The sequence below is a fragment of the Carassius carassius genome, chromosome 37 (genome assembly GCF_963082965.1).
Source record: "Carassius carassius chromosome 37, fCarCar2.1, whole genome shotgun sequence".
In the NCBI taxonomy this organism is placed as follows: Eukaryota; Metazoa; Chordata; class Actinopteri; order Cypriniformes; family Cyprinidae; genus Carassius; species Carassius carassius.
This window is the reverse complement of record NC_081791.1, coordinates 27,747,538-27,768,351: the sequence shown is the minus strand read 5'-3', so window position 1 is coordinate 27,768,351 and position 20,814 is coordinate 27,747,538. Positions and strand designations below refer to the sequence as shown.

At 37.7% G+C, this 20,814-nt stretch overlaps 1 protein-coding gene across 1 annotated transcript in view; it reads right to left on the bottom strand.

The window, feature by feature from the left end:
• The window catches only part of LOC132118566 (collagen alpha-1(XXIV) chain-like), a 96,068-nt gene that overhangs the window by 61,205 nt on the left and 14,049 nt on the right, over positions 1-20,814 (bottom strand). Inside the window, exons 3-11 of the mRNA XM_059528508.1 lie at positions 19,139-20,403; positions 15,533-15,586; positions 11,833-11,886; positions 7,142-7,195; positions 6,158-6,211; positions 3,867-3,911; positions 2,977-3,030; positions 1,906-1,950; positions 836-889 (exon numbers count right to left, since the gene is read on the bottom strand). Of these exons, the coding sequence (XP_059384491.1) occupies positions 836-889; positions 1,906-1,950; positions 2,977-3,030; positions 3,867-3,911; positions 6,158-6,211; positions 7,142-7,195; positions 11,833-11,886; positions 15,533-15,586; positions 19,139-20,403 (1,679 nt within the window). The remainder of the gene's footprint in view (positions 1-835; positions 890-1,905; positions 1,951-2,976; positions 3,031-3,866; positions 3,912-6,157; positions 6,212-7,141; positions 7,196-11,832; positions 11,887-15,532; positions 15,587-19,138; positions 20,404-20,814) is intronic.

Genomic DNA, 20,814 nt, shown 5'->3' with positions numbered 1-20,814 from the left:
ACATTTAAATGTAAAAAATGTAAATGAAAAAATATGAACTTATTTTAGTTAACTAAAACTATTTTATATAATATAATATAATAGTTTTCTATTATTATTATTATTATTATTATTATTTAAACCCATTTCACTTAGTTGCAGGGCAATATTTGTAGTTTTCATTTAGTTCAAGTATTAAAGCTAAAAATAAATAAATATTTACAAAATAATACAAATGAAAAAAAAACAGAAAAAAATGACTAAATATCCTATTAAACTGATTATTCAATATATTAAAAACTATAGAACTAATAGAAATGTAGCTAAACAGTAAAGCATGATGCTTGTAATGCCACAAACATGGGTTTGATTCACATGGAATGCATGAACACTGAAAAAACTTCAATGCAGTGCAAGCTGATTTGGATAAAAGTGTCAACTGCATAAATGTAAATCTAATTTAGTTAAGTATTCTGCATGTACTAAACTTCATCATTACAGATACCACTGATACCAAGTGAAACTGACCAGGTTAAACAGGGTTTGACTGATCCTGACATGAGACAGAGTTGGTAAATTATCACACCTGTTTGATGTTAATATGAAATATCTAGTTGCAAATTTTAGCCACTTAATCCCATTGCTGCATGCTGGCCTAATTTATATCAATTCTACAGTATGTGCATCAGTGTAAACACACTTCTGTGATTGTACAAATTAACAGATGATGATTCAAAATGACTTTCTTTAACAATTGACAGCATGAAACTTTGCTGCAATTTATGCTAATGGGATCTGCTTGCACGTTATATGGATTAATGTAAATTATGATGAATAATTATGTATTTGAACTCACTCTCTCTCCCTCCAGTCCTGGTGCTCCTGCAACCCCTGGAGGTCCGATGAATCCCTGAAACAGAAAAACAGACACACGTCACATATAGATCAAAACTACTGTACATGTTTACAGTACATTTTTTTAACTCCTCTTTCATCAGATTTCCCCCAAAATTTGGTCAGATATTCCTGATACCACGCTGGTCAAACGTTGTGCTCTGATCTACCATTTATACATAATGCACTAAGAAATGCAATGACAACGAGCTAAAGGCAAGGCCATATCTTTGAAACGCTGTGGCTTATTGGAACAAAAATTGGTGCAACTCATCGCCTCCATGCCCTGATGATACTAGAGCATTTTAGAGACAGCGCCACCTACTGGACAAGAAAAACTGAATTTTTAATAAGCCATGAGCTTAAAATCTCCACATCCACTATGATTGAACAAATCTACTTACAATATTTATACCATTGGTTTGTTTGGCCACATAACTGTAGCTTGCTGTATTTTGATTTTAAAATTACTTGCTAAAACTTAAGTGATCTTATTTTCTCACCAGATTTATAACCTTGAACTACAAGACACAAGCTCATTTATCATCCTCATTTCATCAGTCACCTTTCAGAACTGTATATTGCTCTTTATCACAGTTATTTAAAGTTATTTACACATAATGCAGCTTACATCATTCAATAATACACAGAACAATATGATCATGTCAGCATCAGGAAATGATTTTTTTTCCTCGTTTAACGAACTGGACAGTGAACACAAATCATTCATAACGGCGTGTGAGTGATTGGCCGGTGTTTTTGTTTGCTGTAGGTGGACAGAGCACTATACGTGCTGTTATTCTTTCTTGTTAAGTGGGATCACATGTACTATCAGTCAAAGATGAAAGAAAAAGCCCTCCTCCCATCTCTGCACATTCCTGTGCCAAGGCACACCTCCAGATGTTGAAAGCAGTTTCTGAAACAAGCAACATCTCTGAGATGCAGTAGTCAGATCTTGATTCTTGAGAACTGGGACACAACAGGCTAGAGGACTGCACTGATAAAAGATTTCGAGATGACTGCTGTACGTACATTGACACCTTTAGGTCCAGGGTTTCCCTCCGGTCCTGCCAAACCCTGCAACATTATACACATTCACATATAAGACAAATACACATCTTGAAACCTGCCAAAAACATGTCAAGGTCATATTTTATCACAAAAAAAAAAAACAAATAGAAAAATTAAAAAAAAACAAGGACAACAACAACAACAGAATAAATTATACTTTGCATAAAGAAATATACTGGGGAAAATTGGGAAAAAAATTGGTGTGGTTTTTCTGAGATTCAAGTTTACATGATGTTTACAAAATGTCAAGAATTACATTTTTTTTTACTGCAAACTGCTTCCCATATCATCAATCTGGAGATAGTTTACTTTCATATCATGTCTTCTTTTAGACGGAAATAAAACATTTAAAACACAAGTGTTCATGTTATTGCACTTTATCATAATAATACCTCTAAAAGTTTTTTCCCCACTTCAACAGCACTTATATACGCTAAACATAGCAGTTTTATTCCTATCAATATTCTGAAGGTTTTTACTCAGGAGCTTCTTTACACTGATTTATATAACATTTTATTCCATAAAACATGGTGAAAATGTATATTTTCCTGGGTGTCTGATTCATGGATTTATAAAAAGAGATTCATAATCCCCTCTATAAAACACCCTTAACTCTAATGTCAAGAAAATCAAACAAGAATTTTGAATCTGGCTTTATCCAATGTTCAGATTTATCTTCTGGAAATGTACACAAATTAGTGCATAACATTTAAGAAAACTAAGTAAAAAACAATTGTCTTAATGTACTGTGATTGATTACCTGGGGAAGTGTGGTGGTGACACATTTTCACCCTATTCACCTTGCCTTTTAATGTTTATGCAGTGTTAATTGTTGCATATGGTGTATTATTTTAAGTCCTTTTTTTTAAAATACTTGGCAACATATAGTATACTGCACAGTACATTCTAAACAGCTGCCTGATATAAAATGTCAATTTGGAATCAAGGTTCATATTTCAAATTTAGTATCAAAATAAAGTAACAGTATCAAAAAGCTTTTTTGTTGTTTTTATTGTAAATTGGTCACTGCACCTGCCTGCCAGGGTAACCTGCCACCCCAGATACACCCGGCAATCCTGGCAAACCCTGGGGAGAAAAGAAAGAAAAACGTGAATGAGAGATGAGGGTGGCTGCCAGCGGATGAATAGAGCCACTGTTGTTCCCTGTGGCATCTCTCTCTCAAAGCATCCACGGGCCACAGCGGCTCTCCGCAGCCTGACCCTGGCTGATGTCCAGACGGCTGCTCTTCTCCACTGCACGACTCCAGAGCAGATCATCTTTGCATTAAATGACTGCATATAAAGACTGCGCTTTGTGACTGAATGAAACTTTCCATGTATTGAGTTCCAAACCTTCCGGACTCGGTTATTGAGGAGGTACAAAGGTACAACTCATAGAGCTGTCTAATGCCATGTCAAACACGTAGGCAGGGATGGAAAGAGAATTAAAGCCGATTGTATGGGCAAAATATGAAAGGAAGATTAAATATAATGCTAAAACTTCAGGATGTCTGAAATAGATTTTCAGCTCCATCTATTGAGGAAAATCTCATAGATGTTGACAAAAAAGATTTCATACATGCACTACATCAAAAAAGGGACAACCCTGTGAAACAGTATAAAAGATGTATCTGAATGATGAAAGAATCAATCTGAGGTGTTGCTTTATTGCTATGCAGTTTATGCTAAGATTATGCTTATGATTTAGAATTTTATCGTCCAATCTACCAATATGATTAGCAGTAATAATAGTGATACTTGACTAAGCAAACTTGACTAGTTAAATATGGCTAGAGGACTGACAAACTACAGCCTAAAAGCAGCTTCACGGATACTAACTGGTTGAAGCAGCACTTGAAAATATCAATGTGTGGACCTCACAAACAGACTAACATCCACCTGAGATGCGTTTCATCTGCTCACCTGTTCTCCGGGTAGACCTGCTTGTCCTGGATAGCCTTTGGGACCCTGCAGGTGAAAAAAAATTTGAAAGCAGATAACAAACTTTTACAGAATAAAAGGCAAAGAATTTTTTCATTTCCCTACAATGTTAAGAACGATGAGAAACAGAGAGACTTGTGCTTGACGTTCTATCTCTTCCACATTTCTGGGGATTTTGCCGCCTAAAGTCCCAGTGGCCTCAGATAAGACTAATTGCCCTTAAGAATTTCCCCAGAACTGTCAAAACCCTTTAAAGCTTTCCCAGTCTGACGACTCCAGCTCGAGCCCATGAAAGAAAGACAAGTCACAACAGTGAGACGGGGAGGGGAGGTCAGAAACCCTCACCTCCAAACATTTCTTGTGTGCTGGAACTGATCGGTGCCAAATCTACTGAAACACAACAATGCAAACGTAAAGTAAGTTGTGCAAATATATCTTTGAGTTGAACATTTTGATATTCAGATGCCTGATTTGATAGAGGTGGTGACATTTGTTTGCCAGTAGGTGGCGCTGTATGTTGGACCGAGCAGGAAGTGTGGAAGTGCAAGTGTGGGCAATCCTCTGGTTTGGAAAATTCCAGGCCTTCTGATGCATCAGAGGTCACTGTGATTTACGCCTGACCTGGTCTTGACCCGCAGGACTACTTCTGTTCAAGCTCTTTAAATATTTTACTGCAAAAGCTGAGTGCTCGAGATACTAATGACTTATAAAAACAGCATTTAAACGGATCGCTTAAGTTTAGCATGCTCAAGATCAAAGACTCCGGAATTTGGCAGGAGCGAGGTGAGGTGGATGAACAAGAAATTAAAGTCAAGACAATTATATCAATTTTACTATGGACTCTTCGCAATCAACTCAATGGTTTGCATGCCATTGCTCCAGAGCAATGCTCCATTGCTACATTTCATTTCTGTTGAAGCAGCAATGTGTTGCTAGACCTCTAAGATCATCACAGAGTTTGCTTTTACATGTTCCCAGATCTGAGGTAATCGAGCCTCTTCTTTGGTAGCCCCATGTCTTTGGAAGAATCTTCCATTGCATGTTAGATCATGTGACTCATTAGACTGTTTTAAATCTATGTTGAAAACACACCTTTATTCTCTGGCATACATTTGCCCCTAGCTTTTGGGACATTGATCAGTAATGGATATTGTTGTGCATTGTGTCTGTTTGAGTAAAGCACTTTGGTCATCTGGTGTCGTTTTAAATGTGCTATATTAATAAATGTTGATTGAGTATCGTTTCACCATGAAAATGTTGTGCAAGAAATGACTCCAGCTAACAGCTCAGATGGGTTGATGAAGGAAGAAATGAAGCCTGGATGAACTTAATTTAATCAGCTTATACGTCTTTGGAGGCCATTTGTCTTTGGAGGCAAATCAATGACTTCTGTCATGACTTGATCTATTCTATCAACAGTTCTGGTTTCACCTCAAGATCCCTGTGGTTTTCCCACTCTCAGATGAATCAGGCCAGGATCCACAAACCTAACCATACATATCTGCTTTTTATCACTTCCCGGGTTGTGAAAACTGACCTTTCAAAACCAACTAAAGGACCCCAACGCAATATAAAAGAGCTCTTTCCAACAGGCCTCCATCTCCAAAGAAAACTCAACTTGGAGAACATTAATTTTCTAAAAGTTGAACCACAATATAACAGTCTCAACTGTGCTTTTGGGATTGCAAGTGAAAATCCAATTACAATTGTCCACTATTAGCAAAACGAGCTCGGGCCAAAATTTTCTAGTCAAAACTGAAAGGACTTTACAAGGCTTTTGGTTCTCTTTACTTCACAAACCAAACAAGATCCACTGCATATCCCTCATGACATCCCCCAACAAACTACACTCACAAAATTTAAAGTCATAGACCTGAAATATTGCATAAATACATTCTCAAGCTGAGTTACATGAGTGAAAACTTGTGCTAGTTGCACTTTTGAAGATGCAACATTGGACTGTTCATGTCACCCTGTAGAGTGACTTTCCTCTAAAAGATGACCCTTGACCTCTGGGGGTCTCATGTTCTAACAGGGGCTCCCAGTTTATGTGAGTTTATATTGAGAAGTGTGAACAGACTTTCGCATGCCCCAAAAACACCACACAGGGTCTTTATTCTGGTCCGTAACCCAATCTAGCCACTGCTCTGAAGGGCCTTGCCACAGCGGTGGTGGTAACGGATACTGTATGAACACTGTATCTCACCAATACAAACAGCCCATAATTCAGCCCAATCGGGCTCTCTGTCATGAGGTGGGAGAGAAGGTCTTACCTTTGGACCTGCTTCACCTTTAAGACCCTGTGGACCCAGCCGTCCTCTTTCACCCTGAAATAACAAAAGAGAAGATTCTCAGTGCTTGCCTTCATCACCTGAGGGTAAGAAAACAGCAGCAATTCAAGCACAAGCTATTCTGCCATTGATTACTTATCGTCCTGACATTTCAAAGATTTTCTTTCAGGGAAATCAAACATACACCCATATTTTGTATAACTTAGTGATGCAAGATTTTTGCCGATATCCGATATTTTTCAAATAAGTTTGACCGATAACAGTTGATGATACCGATATATTCCCTTCTGTTTTGAAACAACACCAAGTCTTTCCAGAGCAGAAATTATTAATAGTTTTTATTTATTTTTTTTAAAAAGCCAAACTTGTTTGCTAAAACTAATAAACATAATCAAGTTTTTTTTAATTTTTTTAATGAGACTACACTGAAAGCTTTGAAAATAGCTATTATAATATCAATCTCTGCTGTTTTTTTTCTTTCAGTAGCAGTAAACATTTTATTTGTAGATCTGTAGATTTAATATTAATAAATGATCTAAAACAAAACAGTCTTGTGATGTAAATGACATAAATTCAAGTATATTAACGCTGTTTGTGTATTTTAGTTTTTATTTTATTACAAGTAGGCCTACAGCTCCTCCAAAGTAAATAAAACACCAGACGAGATACGTTTTGATCGATATTTGAATTAAACATGTTGCTTTACATTCACATTTTGGGAGCCCAGTTTTTCCAACCAAGAATTGCTTTATGTCTGTTTAGTTCTTGCTTTAGTCAACAAGAAAGTCCAACAAATTTGATACAACATGAGGCTGAGTAAACTGACAATGTTCATTTATGGGTGAATGATTCCTTTAAAGGCCAGAGTGATTGCTGTACTTTAATGTTTTAGGGCTGTAAATGCAAAGAAATCTCAAAGTACCCTGAGAAAAAAGATGCTGTAGTTCGTCTTTGTGAATCATTTACCTTTTCACCTGCCGGCGCTTGACCCGGGGACAGTCCAGGATCACCTTTTGCTCCCTGGGACATAAATAAAGTGCACTGTGTTAATTCAGTTTGATGTTCTACAGTACATGCCATAAAACGAGCTGTCAAAGGAAACTCAGAAGCATGTCTAAAATTCAAGAAGACGCATGCAAATCATGTTCTCCTGTGCTGACAGATGAAGGCAAGTAATAACAGTGGATCTGGAGAGATTTAAGAGGCAAAAGCTGTTTTAAACATATGCAAATACAATAAACCTTAGAATAATACAGAGTTCAACCTATTATAAATTAGACCATTGATATCTGAACCCATTTATTCAATGCTTCATCAATCAATCCATCAATGCACCAATAATCATCATCAATCATTTCATCCATCCATCATGTGTCGATCAACATCCATCATCCACCGTTCATTGATTTATTCATTCGATCAGCTGTGCAATATTGTTGCAATACTTTTTAATGACATTTAAAAGCATCTAAATCCAAAGGGAGTCTCTGGAAGTTCACTGAAAAAAAAAAAAAGTCTTATGAAATGGACCAAATTTAGCATGTCAATCAAACAGCTCCAAATCCATTCAGGCCTGAATGCTAGTTTTAATCCTTGACAGAAACACAATTGCTGCCAATCAACATTAGGCAGCACGGATCTGACGCCTGTGAAACACCACTTCACTAAAGCAATCGCTGCCATGATCCGCTGACTTTCAACTGAAAAACCAAATGTCAACAGAGCAGATGAGCTACATTCAGGTCTCGATCAAACATGTGAAGCCCATCTCATCTCATCTCATCTCTATTTCATCCCTGAAGTCTTCAGAAGGGATAACAGCTCTGTCTTGTTTCTCCAGATCCCAGCAGACACATGACTCATCTGTGGGTTTCACTGAGATGCTTCACAGTTTCCACCATCGGGCTCAGATCGGCCCCCGGTGATGATATCTGCTGCCCACTCAGGTCATCTCTGAATGGACAGAGAGATGAACACTTTGTCCTAAAGCTTGATGGGAAAATCAGACTGGCGTATTTGGCACTTGTGAATTATGAAGGTCAAGCATTCAAATGAAGGAAAAAACACAATCTCTTTTGTTTCTCCAAGACAGCAAAACAGAGAGCAAAAGGAGTCGTCCAGCTTCTCAGATGTTTGTGTCTGGTGATTTATACTGTGGTTTTGTCTCAAAGGCTCCTGCAGATGTCCACAACAACATTCAAAGGCCGTGACTTTTAGATTTGTTAGTGGTTTTCGACTAGAATATATATATTGAAAAAATGTATTAATGCTATTTTATTAATTTAAAGTTGTTGAGGGAATTAATTACATTACATTAATTATCTCAATTTTATTTGTTTTGGTCATTTTAACGCTTGTTTTGTTTCATTTTAAGTAATATTAAATCATCTTGGTTGCGAACCACTTCCTTAGGAATCTCCGCGTCGCAAACTGTGCTCAGATTAGACAATATAAAATATTGCATGTTAAAATAACAATGCAATTAATATATTACTAATCAAACTCACTTACAGTAAGATTAAATGAACTGTATTGCATATTTTTATTTTTCTAAATGAATTATTGATCATGATATTTGTCTCTCGATTCTCCTGAGCTGTGAATCTCGTGATGAGTGGTGAGAGCGAGCGAGTGAAGCATGTGTGCAAGCCGCAGACGTCTGCTGCGGTAAATAAACCACGTCCACACGGGTCTACGCTCAACGCTACTGGCCCGACAGGATTTACGAGCCTCATCACTTCCCGCCGGCTCATAATAAAACATACAGGGCTCCTGTGAAAGCGTCCAGTAAAGAGCTACACATGCTTAGTGTGACAGACGCACACAGAAACAGAGAGACAGAGACGTGACTGTAGCTGAATAAGATAATAATTACAAATCTGAAATAACAATGAATTTAACATATTTAGAGTTAAAGCCAAAAATAAAACGAAACAAATTTTAATTAAAATTAAAATACAAGCGGATCAAAATAGAAACTAAAACTTAAATAAAAGCTATCTCAAAATATTTTTAAAAGCTAAAAATATCAAAAGCACATTTAAACGAAAAAAATAAAATAAAAATTCACCTAAACTTTAAATGACTTAAAGTAAACACTAAAAAATTATAAAGCACATCAAATTACAAAAAGAATTAAATTGAAAAGATTTTGAAAAATAAAATAATAATAAATAAAAAATTAAATTATAATACAATGTATAATTATATGAAAATATCTTTTTTTAAATTTCAACAAAAACTATAATATATCAATGATACAAAAAATTAGCTTCTTAAGAATGTAAAATTAAAATGTAAAAAAATATAGTTTATAAATATACACCAGCTGCTCTGGGAACCACTGAAACTGAATAATGCATTACATATATATATATATATTAGTGGTGGGCATAGATTAATTTCTTTAATCTAGATTAATCTCACTGTGATCTTGAAATTAATCTAGATTAAAATGGCTCATTCGAATTCTGCCGACGGCATTCAGAATATGTGTGTTACCCAAATAAAATTGACAAACAGTACGTTTTTGATTAGGGGTTTATCAAGCTAGGTGGTGCATTAGAAAAGGGGCTCATCTCCTGTTTCCAAAATGCATCACAAATTCCACATTGCACAAGGTGCAAACAACCTTACGCCTGTTTCACACATACTCCGTCTGCAGTGCGTATGCATTGCATAATATTTACGCACCCATGTTAACGGATTCCAGTTGCGTTCCAGGAGCGTTGAGTCTGCAGCAGTGCAGCGATCGTTTACGTACCGAGGAGCAGACTGCAAACGTGTCCTGTGTGAAACACATCGAGTCCGTGCTGCACCACATACGTAATGCACACGGACTGCAGACGCACTGCAGACGGAGTATGTGTGAAACAGGCATGAGCAGGGGTCAGCTGGGGTCAGCAGGGGTCAGCGGGGACCCGGTGAAGGTTGTACCAGTGAACCCTGTTTGAAATTGTTTAATTTGTATGTTCGTTTATTTTTATTTATTTGTGCTATTTACACAATGTTTACGTTTTTTTTCAAGTTTGTATGTGTCAAGGTACAGAAACCGAATAATTAAATGTAAAATAGCACTGGATAGTCTTCAATGTAAAAATGAAATATACAATCAAACCTACATTTATTCAGACACCTTCAGCATTTCTCACATTATTACAGTTTTGCTATATATATCAAAAATTATATCTGGTGTCTGACTAATGTTTGGTTTGACTGTTAAAACTTAATTCAGTAAAAAGTAAATTAAAAAGTAATTCAGTCAAGAGCAGTGAGTAATTTTCATTTTTATTTTCTTGGATTAACATTACAGCAGCCAGTAGCTAAATTAGGCGCGGTCACTTTAAGAGACGATGAACGCATCCAATATAATACACATCCTATTTTTTCCTGAACTGTTTACTTTCACTTAAGAGATAACTGACAGTTTTTTCGAGCATAATTTCCAAGGCGGATATTTTGACATATTTTGTATGTATTTGTCGGCACAAGAGCAAAAAGAAGCAAATTCAATGTTCAAGTGTTTTAAGACGCATTTCTCTGCGTGAGCCTGAACACCAGAACACCGCGAGTACTGAATTGGGCATTTTCGCATCTTTTGTTTGTTCAAACTATGGTTTGTATTTGTTCGTTCAGGTGCAGGAGGGACTTCGAGGAGAACTTCGCAGAAGAGAGCTCGGTTCAATGTCGCTGTCCGTGATACGTGCGCACTGAACACAGCGCGCGAGTAACCAGCTCTGTTCAGCTTTTCCGCGTCTTGTTTTTGGATGCTTTAATGTTTAAATCGACAAGCGGTAAGGCTTAAAAACACCTGAAAAAGATAAGCTTTCGTGACGATGCGCAGCAGTGGCCCGTCAACTGTCCTGAGCATCTTTTTAGGCTGGCCTCAGCCAGTCGGTTATATAAAATATCAAGGTGAAAGTCATCATAACTTGCTTAGTATAGACCCAGCTCCCAACCCAACTTTGAGAATAGATTAACGGCAATACTTTTTTTTATCGCCCGATAAGAGTCTCACGTTAACCCACCTCTAATATATATATATAAGCTTATTCAAAATATTAATGAAAAGCTAAAACTAAAATAAAAATACATTTAAATTATTTTAAAAGCAAAACTTACTAAATGTTAAAAAAGCATAAAAACAAACACATAAATAAAAAACTGGCTGAAAGTATTAATATAATTGGATTAAAAAGTTAAATAAAGATGCTGCTCTGGGAATCTCTGCGATGACGTCCACTTATTGGAGGTCAAAGTGAGTCCATCTGTTAAACCTGTAGCTCTCGCCTCCACCAGGTGTGCTTTACATTTCTCCATGCTCTGACTCACTCACACACACACACACACACACACACAAAAACACAGCTAACAGGCTCTTAATGTCGTGGCACAGATATATTTTCCTCTCCTCTCTAAGAGATCAAACTGTCAGTGTCTCCCCAACGGCTCTTTCCAGTGTTTTCTGAAGCCTTGTCATCACACACACACACACACACACACACACACCATAACAAACGTTTATCAGGGAGCGAGAGCTGTTCAGCTTGAGAGCGGCGAGTCTGAACAGGAAGAGCGTCTCGAGCGGCCGAGCGCTCGTGGTATAGCTCAGATTTGTTTCAGACAGGACAGACAGAGAGCCCAGGACAGGAGCTTACCTTCAGACCAGGTGAACCAGGAGGCCCGGGACTCCCGTGAGGACCAGCTGGACCCTGAGAGGAACAAAGACAGACAGTCCATGCTTCACAAACCACCTTGCATTTCAATCATCAAGAACAGATTCTTTGAGGAAAACTTGGGTGATATACTGTACATCCCATATTTATCAATATTAAATGATAATGTGCTAAAATGAAGAAACATCAGTGACATTGATAGTGATATTTCTGGTCTCTGGGTATGAAACCCATATACCATAAACCCTATACCCTATATTTCTTCGCAAATACCCTTTTCACACCCTTCAGAAAAAAACACATCTTTCTCAGAAATATAATGGGTTGTGGATGATGCAGTGTTGCTTTTGTAGACTAAATCAAAACCTAAAATTAATGCAATTTGTTTTCATTACTTGATATAAAATTAAATAAAATATAAATATTCAATTAAAAACTTAAATATGAAACCCTGAAAATGAGAAATGTATCCTTAGCAACTAAATGAAATAAAACAAAAATGGATAAAACAAAAAAGCTAAATAGAAATATAAAACTAGTAAAAATTAAAAAAGTGCATAATAAAATAAAAAAATAAATAAAATTAAAAACTGCTTTGAAATTATTAAAGACAATGATAGTATAAACAATTTTTGTTAAATTACTTTTATAAGCTTTTTTTCATTATAAAAGTAAAAATGGTTGAGAATGATGCAGTGTTGTTATCATTAAGTAGAATAAAACCATGGAAATTTGTTTTTGTTGATTGAAATAAAGCTGAAATAAAATTATTGGACTTAAAAAAAACTTAAATGGAAATTAGAAATGCCTTGGCAGCTAACTGAAATCAAAGTAGTATAAAGACTAAAATGACAAACAAAAACTGAAATAAAACATATATATGTTTTACAAAAAAATCAAAAACAAAAAATATTTAAACCATATTTAACACAATTACGAAAACAAAATGAAAAGGAAAATATCTATCTATCTATCTATCTATCTATCTATCTATCTATCTATCTATCTATCTATCTGTCTGTCTATATATATCTGTCTATCTGTCTGTCTATATCTATCGATCTGTCTGTCTGTCTATATAAATGGTAAATGGACTGCATTTATATAGCGCTTTCAACAGACCACATGGCCATCCAAAGCGCTTTACAATTTTGCCTCACATTCACCCATTCACACACACATTCACACACCGACTGCGGTGTCTGCCATTCAAGGCGCCATCCAGCTCGTCGGGAGCAGATGGGGTTAGGTGTCTTGCTCAAGGACACCTCGACACTTGGTCAGGTGGAGCCGGGGATTGAACCACCAACCTTCTGGTTTGTAGACAACCTACATGAACCACTGAGCCACTGCCGCCCACATATCTATATCTATCTGTCTGTCTGTCTGTCTATATCTGTCAATCTGTCTGTCAATATATATCTGTCTGTCTGTCTATATCTATCTGTCTGTCTGTCTGTCTATATCTGTCAATCTGTCTGTCAATATATATCTGTCTGTCTGTCTATATCTATCTGTCTGTCTGTCTATATCTATCTGTCTGTCTGTCTGTCTATATCTATTTGTCTGTCTGTCTGTCTATATCTGTCAATCTGTCTGTCTATATCTATCTGTCTGTCTGTCTATATCTATCTGTCTGTCTGTCTATATCTGTCAATCTGTCTGTCTATATCTATCTGTATGTCTGTCTATATCTATCTGTCTGTCTGTCTGTCTATATCTGTCAATCTGTCTGTCTATATCTATCTGTCTGTCTGTCTATATCTATCTGTCTGTCTGTCTATATCTGTCTGTCTGTCTGTCTGTCTATATCTATCTGTCTGTCTGTCTGTCTATATCTATTTGTCTGTCTGTCTGTCTGTCTATATCTATCTGTCTGTCTGTCTATATCTGTCTGTCTGTCTGTCTATATCTGTCAATCTGTCTGTCTATATCTATCTGTATGTCTATCTTTCTGTCTGTATATCTGTCTGTCTATATCTATCTGTCTGTCTGTCTGTCTGTCTGTCTGTCTGTCTGTCTATATCTATCGATCTGTATGTCTGTCTGTCTATATCTATCTATCTGTCTGTCTGTCTGTCTATATCTGTCTGTCTATATCTATCGATCTGTCTGTCTGTCTGTCTATATCTATCTATCTGTCTGTCTGTCTGTCTATATCTATCTATCTGTCTGTCTATCTGTCTGTCTATATATATCTGTCTGTCTGTCTGTCTATATCTGTCTGTCTGTCTATATCTGTCGATCTGTCTGTCTATATCTATCTATCTGTCTGTCTGTCTATTTCTATCGATCTCTCTGTCTGTCTGTCTGTCTATATCTATCTGTCTGTATGTCTGTCTATATCTGTCTGTCTGTCTATTTCTATCAATCTGTCTGTCTGTCTGTGTATATCTATCTATCTATCTATCTATCTATCTATCTATCTATCTATCTATCTATCTATCTATCTATCTATCTATCTATCTGTCTGTCTGTCTGTCTGTCTATTTCTATCTGTCTGTCTGTCTGTCTATATTTATCTATCTGTCTGTAACTATCGATCTGTCTGTCTGTCTGTCTATATCTATCTATCTATCTATCTATCTATCTATCTATCTATCTATCTATCTATCTATCTATCTATCTATCTATCTATCTATCTATCTATCTATCTATCTATCTATCTGTCTGTCTGTCTATATCTGTCTGTCTGTCTATATCTGTCGATCTGTCTGTCTATATCTATCTATCTGTCTGTCTGTCTGTCTATATCTGTCTGTCTGTCTATTTCTATCGATCTCTCTGTCTGTCTGTCTATATCTATCTGTCTGTATGTCTGTCTATATCTGTCTGTCTGTCTATTTCTATCAATCTGTCTGTCTGTCTGTGTATATCTATCTATCTATCTATCTATCTATCTATCTATCTATCTATCTATCTATCTATCTATCTATCTATCTATCTATCTATCTATCTATCTATCTCTGTCTGTCTGTCTGTCTGTCTATTTCTATCTGTCTATCTGTCTGTCTGTCTGTCTATATTTATCTATCTGTCTGTAACTATCGATCTGTCTGTCTGTCTGTCTATATCTATCTATCTATCTATCTATCTATCTATCTATCTATCTATCTATCTATCTATCAGTCTGTCTGTCTGTCTGTCTGTCTGTCTGTCTCTATCTATCTATCTATCTATCAGTCTGTCTGTCTGTCTGTCTGTCTGTCTGTCTCTATCTATCTATCTATCTATCAGTCTGTCTGTCTGTCTGTCTGTCTGTCTGTCTGTCTATCTATCTATCTATCTATCTATCTATCTATCTATCTATCAGTCTATCTGTCTGTCTGTCTGTCTGTCTGTCTGTCTCTATCTATCTATCTATCTATCAGTCTGTCTGTCTGTCTGTCTGTCTGTCTGTCTGTCTGTCTGTCTGTCTGTCTGTCTATCTATCTATCTATCTATCTATCTATCTATCTATCTATCTATCTATCGAAAAGCACTGCTGTATATTTCTGATTGCTTCTGTCTCAGTGTTTATTCTGGGCACAAACAGCTTTGGAAACTCTCGTGCCTCTGATTGTTTCATAATGGAAACAAAGTGAGCAAGACAGATGGATGCTGCATGAATCCCAACACAGGGGAGCAGGATTCACTCCGGGACAAACAACCCTCACTAATGAATGAGAGCGGAGCATCTTACCCGCAGTCCTCTCTTTCCAGGGGGTCCGGGGAGACCTGGGGGGCCGGCGGGACCCTGCAGAGAGACAAAGATGAGCAGAAAATGAGAACGAAAGATTGATTCCTGTACAACTGCTTCTAAACAGCACAAGAAGGGCAGTGTGATTTGAATCAAATGTCTTGTCAGACAGTGCTAACAGAATGAAAACATCCTTCCAAATGTGACACTTGTAAATGCAACTATTTAGGAGCAATCACACATCTATACAAACCCTATATTAAAAGCTACCATCAACCTGTGCTAATGCTCATTAGCCTTTGAGGAATGACACACAGCTGAAGCATCACTAACTAAACAACCCTGGTTCGATTATAACACATGGTTTAAAGCCTAATAAAAGGACATTAAAAACTCACAGTGACCTGCTGTCCTTTATTCATCACCAGTGAATCATTTGAGCTGGATGTTGGTGAAGCTTAAACCTTGTCAAACAGCTTCATAAGAACATGGTTTCACTAGCAAGCAAACCATCACTAACCAGCATGAGGAAAAATGTTAATTCACAGGACAGTTTAATCGCAGAATGATGGAACAAATGAGTCTATGTTCAATCTCAACTAACACCTGATTTTTTTCCAGATGATTTAAACAAAACAGTTGTGTCCACAGGTGGAACCGCTACAACCGCGTGTTTGATGTTTGACAACACTCGGAGACAATAAAGGTTTAAACTTTAGCGCTTGCAAAAAATTACAGCTGACAACAATCTAGACCAGATAAACTATTTTGCCAAGACGGCCAGTGATTAATTTGATTTGTGGTAAGGACATGGTTAAGTGCGACAGCTGCTACAAACATGCAGTACAAGTGTGTTGATCAACAACGATTTATTTTAAAAGACCAACGTTTTATTTAATACTGATGTAGATTTACCTATATTGTGCACTCTTACTTCAAGGGTGCACAAGTGCTTTTCACTTTTTCTTTTTTCTTTTACCTTTGCACAGTATATATATATATATATATATATATATATATATATATATATATATATTTATATATATATATATATATATATATATATATATACAGTACTGTGCAAAAGTCTGAGGCCACTAGTATTTTCACCTAAATGGTTTTTAGTCAATAATTTCTATGTTTTGCTGTAGTGTGTCAGTAGAAAATATCAGTTTACGTTTCTAAACATTATTTTTGCCATTAATTGTAATAATCCAGTGGGATTTTGTCTGCACAAGGAGTCTGACAGCAGCCAGTGCTCCACACAGAGATCTGATCTCACCATCATCAGTCTGTCTGGAGTAACACGAAGAAACAGAACAAACTGAGAACAGACTCAATCCAGAAGAACTGTGCCAATGTCTCCAAGACATATACATATATGTAAAGCCACACTAGACTTGTGTATTGTGTAAAATGAGAGTGGCAGCAAAGGAAATTCCCAGACATAGCTCTGTGTTATGACAACCATTATTCAAGACCCACATAAACAAAGCCTCACAGGTTTTGAAAACACTAGTTGTCCTCCTAATGTGTTTCTTACGTTTTTGCTGATATTAACAGAAGTGTGTAGAAACATCTGGAACAGAGGTTAGTCGTGCTTAGCCTATCAGAGAAGGCGTAATGTTTCGGGACAATGCAGCTGTGTTTAGGGCCGACAGATCTGTGGAAATTCTGAGACAGCAAACCGCCTGAACATCACAGGTGAATCTACATGTTCAGTAATCAAGCCCCTGTTGAAAGAGATGCATTGGTCTACCATTTGATCTCACAAACGGTTACAACAGTTACGACAGACCAGGAAAACTCCCTAAACTGGTTTAATCTGAACAGCAAGAGTGCTCTGGATAAATGACAAAATAAATTATTAAAATGTCATTAGATATTTTAAGAAACTGATTTCTGGGCTCTGGAAAGAACAATCATAAATCTATCAGTCTCATTCATTGATTTATACCTTCAAGGCATAATAACAGTTAGAACAGGAAAGTGCAATGAAACACCGACTTTGGATAGTCCCAGCTGGTGAATTTACCTCCCCCAGTTCTTCCAAGACAGGAATGCACCATATCCCTCGGCCAAGTGAGAGCACTTAGGGTGACGTCCAACAAAAATATCCACAAAGTCATGTCTCATATTCACATATCCTCACACTTATGCATACACCTTAGTGTTCCACACATAAATGTGCAGGCAACTGTTTAAACGTGAGTAAAACATTACTTTAGAGGAGCTTTGGGGTGTCATTGTAATCCTTTCCAAACAGATCATCCAGTTTCTGGCATTCGTTTGTTGATTGAATATATTCTGGGATTCTGGAACTAAGGTTCACAATGGCCTACTGACCTACACTTGATATACAACTGTACATGTACTTTGCTATATTTAGCATTTGCTCTGAGTAAATCAAGCCCTATTCCCCATGCTATAACAGTGAAAAAAGCAAGGAGAAAGAAGTCATGCTGTACTAACATAGCAGAGCCATAACCGAGTGCCAAGCCAGTGCTAATTCATGACAGGTCTATTTACCATCATACCCTCTGGCAGCACACAAATTATAAAATAAATACATCAAACTTTATTTGAACACCAAATCAGATAATTTTGTACTGTAATACTATAAGTGTAAGCTGAGGTCTAAGCTAGTGCTTATAATTTTTAACCCATAGTCCCCTTGGGAAATGATTTTGGTCAGAATAAAAAATGGACACTCTGGGAAATATCTTACTTCTTCTCTATTTTTCACTACCAACACAGGAATATTTATCCTAAGGCCAGAATAGCCCAATGTCTTTGATGGGTTGTGAAAAACACAGTTATGTAAATCGAAGATGCACAATTGAATCTATGTACTACAATTGAATCTTAAATTAATCTATGTACTTTATCATTTGTGTGCTACTACAAAGAATGACGGGAAATATAGGTTCTCTAAATAGGCCTGGCATCTCAAAAATGGGCTAAATAGGTATCATTTTCTAGCACTGTTCATCAACAGACAAACTAAACGGTACCATCAACATTCACCATTACAGCTTCTCTTGATGACTACCAGTGATACACCTCCGGCTCGGAAAGAGTTTCCCCACAACTAATTACAACATTGTGGTGGCATTCGTGTACGCTCACCTCATAAACATGATCATCCTGACACTACTTTGAAAGCAGAATTAGACTAGACTGAGTGTTTTGACATCACCTGGTTGTTTTGTTGCTATGTGAGGCAATTACAAATGGAGGCATAAATTAGCACATCAGCCATATTACATCACAAACAACTGGCAGTGACTTTAAACATGCTATTATAACCACCTGTAAGTCCGGGAGGACAAAAACAAACTATCACCTTGCTTCTAAATCACTACCTATCACTGACAGATTATTTATTTCTTCTCTTGCCCAGAAGATGCCAGATCAAATATGACTTGCAGAAACACAGCGAAGTGCATGCTCTCTTTCAAAGATAGAGGCATAAATTAGCCTGAACGCTTATACATTGTAATTTGGATAAATTCTCAAATAGAGCTTTGCTCCGGCTTGCAGTGACTTGATTCTGAAGATTATGGAAGTCATTCAAAAGCACAAGAAAGATAATAAGAGAGTACTTACTGGAGGACCCGGTTCTCCTTTAGGACCAACAAATCCATCATAGTTGAAGAAATATTCGTCTTCTTCAAAACCATAGTCGTATCCATAACCCTCAGAGTATACTGTGTCGTGCCCCTGCTGGACCTGTTCCTCAGATTGGTCCACCAGGTTATAGCTGCTCTCTTCATGGTAAAGGATGGTGCTGTTCACTTTAGGATTGGCCTGCGGAAGCTCTTTGTCAGAATGGTGGGGTCTACCATCATTCCTCAAGGCATCTTTCAAACGTGGCTGCTTGATGATGGTGATCAAGTCTGGGGTGGCCCGAGTTGCTCTGGGCTTTTTGAGAAGCGGCTGATTCTCAGTATCATTTTCACCATCAAGGGTCTTCTCTGTTGGGGGGTTGCTCGTGGAAGTCTCTGGAGTGAGGTCCAGGGATTGCATCTTGCTGAAGGTTTTTGGAGATGTGTTCATGTGCCTAGGTGTGCTGGAGTGAAACATCGGAGAGCTTGTGGTTGAAAACTGGTCAAAAAGTGCTGTGGTAATAGAGTTGGCGGAGTGATCAACAAGAGTTTGGATAAATGTGTGTGATTCCGAAGAGCTGCGGTGGAACTTTGTGGATGGTGAAACCGATGGGAATTGGGACTCTGAGCTCCCTGACTGAGATCGGAAGGTGTCGGACAGTCTGCATTGTTTTTTAACAAAGTCGCAGTAGTGCGCCGCAGCTTGGGCCGAGGGGTAAATATCCAGCTGGCATAATGCTCCTTCAAACTGCACTGCCCTGGAGTCCATCCTTCCCACAGAGAGGCGGCCTTCAGAGCTCAATGTCTGTGGTCGGGTCAGTGTTTCCTCGCTGTACTGCACAGCCCCACAGCGTGCATGGAAAGATACGGAGCGTGGCCGGACCCCCACAGAGAAGGAGTGCCACTGTCCATCTTGCACATCATACTTGAAGTAGATCGATGCTTTCTCACCTATGTAAACCACTACCCTTCCAGGCAGGAGTTGCAAGCCGAACTGCAGTCTATCACTGCCATCACGCACACTAAAAATAAAGGCATTGTTCGCTCGCCAGGAGCTTAAACTCACTATGATAGAAAACTCCTCCACCACGCCTGCGGGGAGCAGGTCCACTGATGGGGCCTCAATGAGGGCATCCCGTCCGAGGATAACCCCAACACCAGGGGGCAGGATGGACAGAGATGAGGCAAGGGAGGTGAGGTAAGGTGCCCCAGAAGAGTGTATGTCTCTCCGACCGGAAAGGCCCAGCTGATGAATAAGGTCTACACCTTGAGAGAAAGAAAAAGACAGTTGTAAGCAACAAAGAAGCTAAGTGGGGTTTGGCTAGGTAAACACCACAAAAAAGACATTCAGTGCTAGTTTGTTGTGCGGTTGGCTTTGCTAGGGTGTTCAATGTGTTTTTAACATGACGCTAAAGTGTCCCAAGTTTTTTCAAACCACTGAAAATAATTCCATGGCTTGAAATTAAATTTGTTAAATAATTAAACTTGGCTGACAGTCACCATAAAACAATTTCTGACTTAGAGGGCCTCTATAATACAAACCACACAAATGGTATGAATACATGCTTTGACATACATGACATCACAAAAATTACCCATGAACACTTGCATAGCATCTGTGGTCCAGATGAAGAGAGACAATGAGAAGAAAGCAGGGGTCTCAATCCACACATCTCT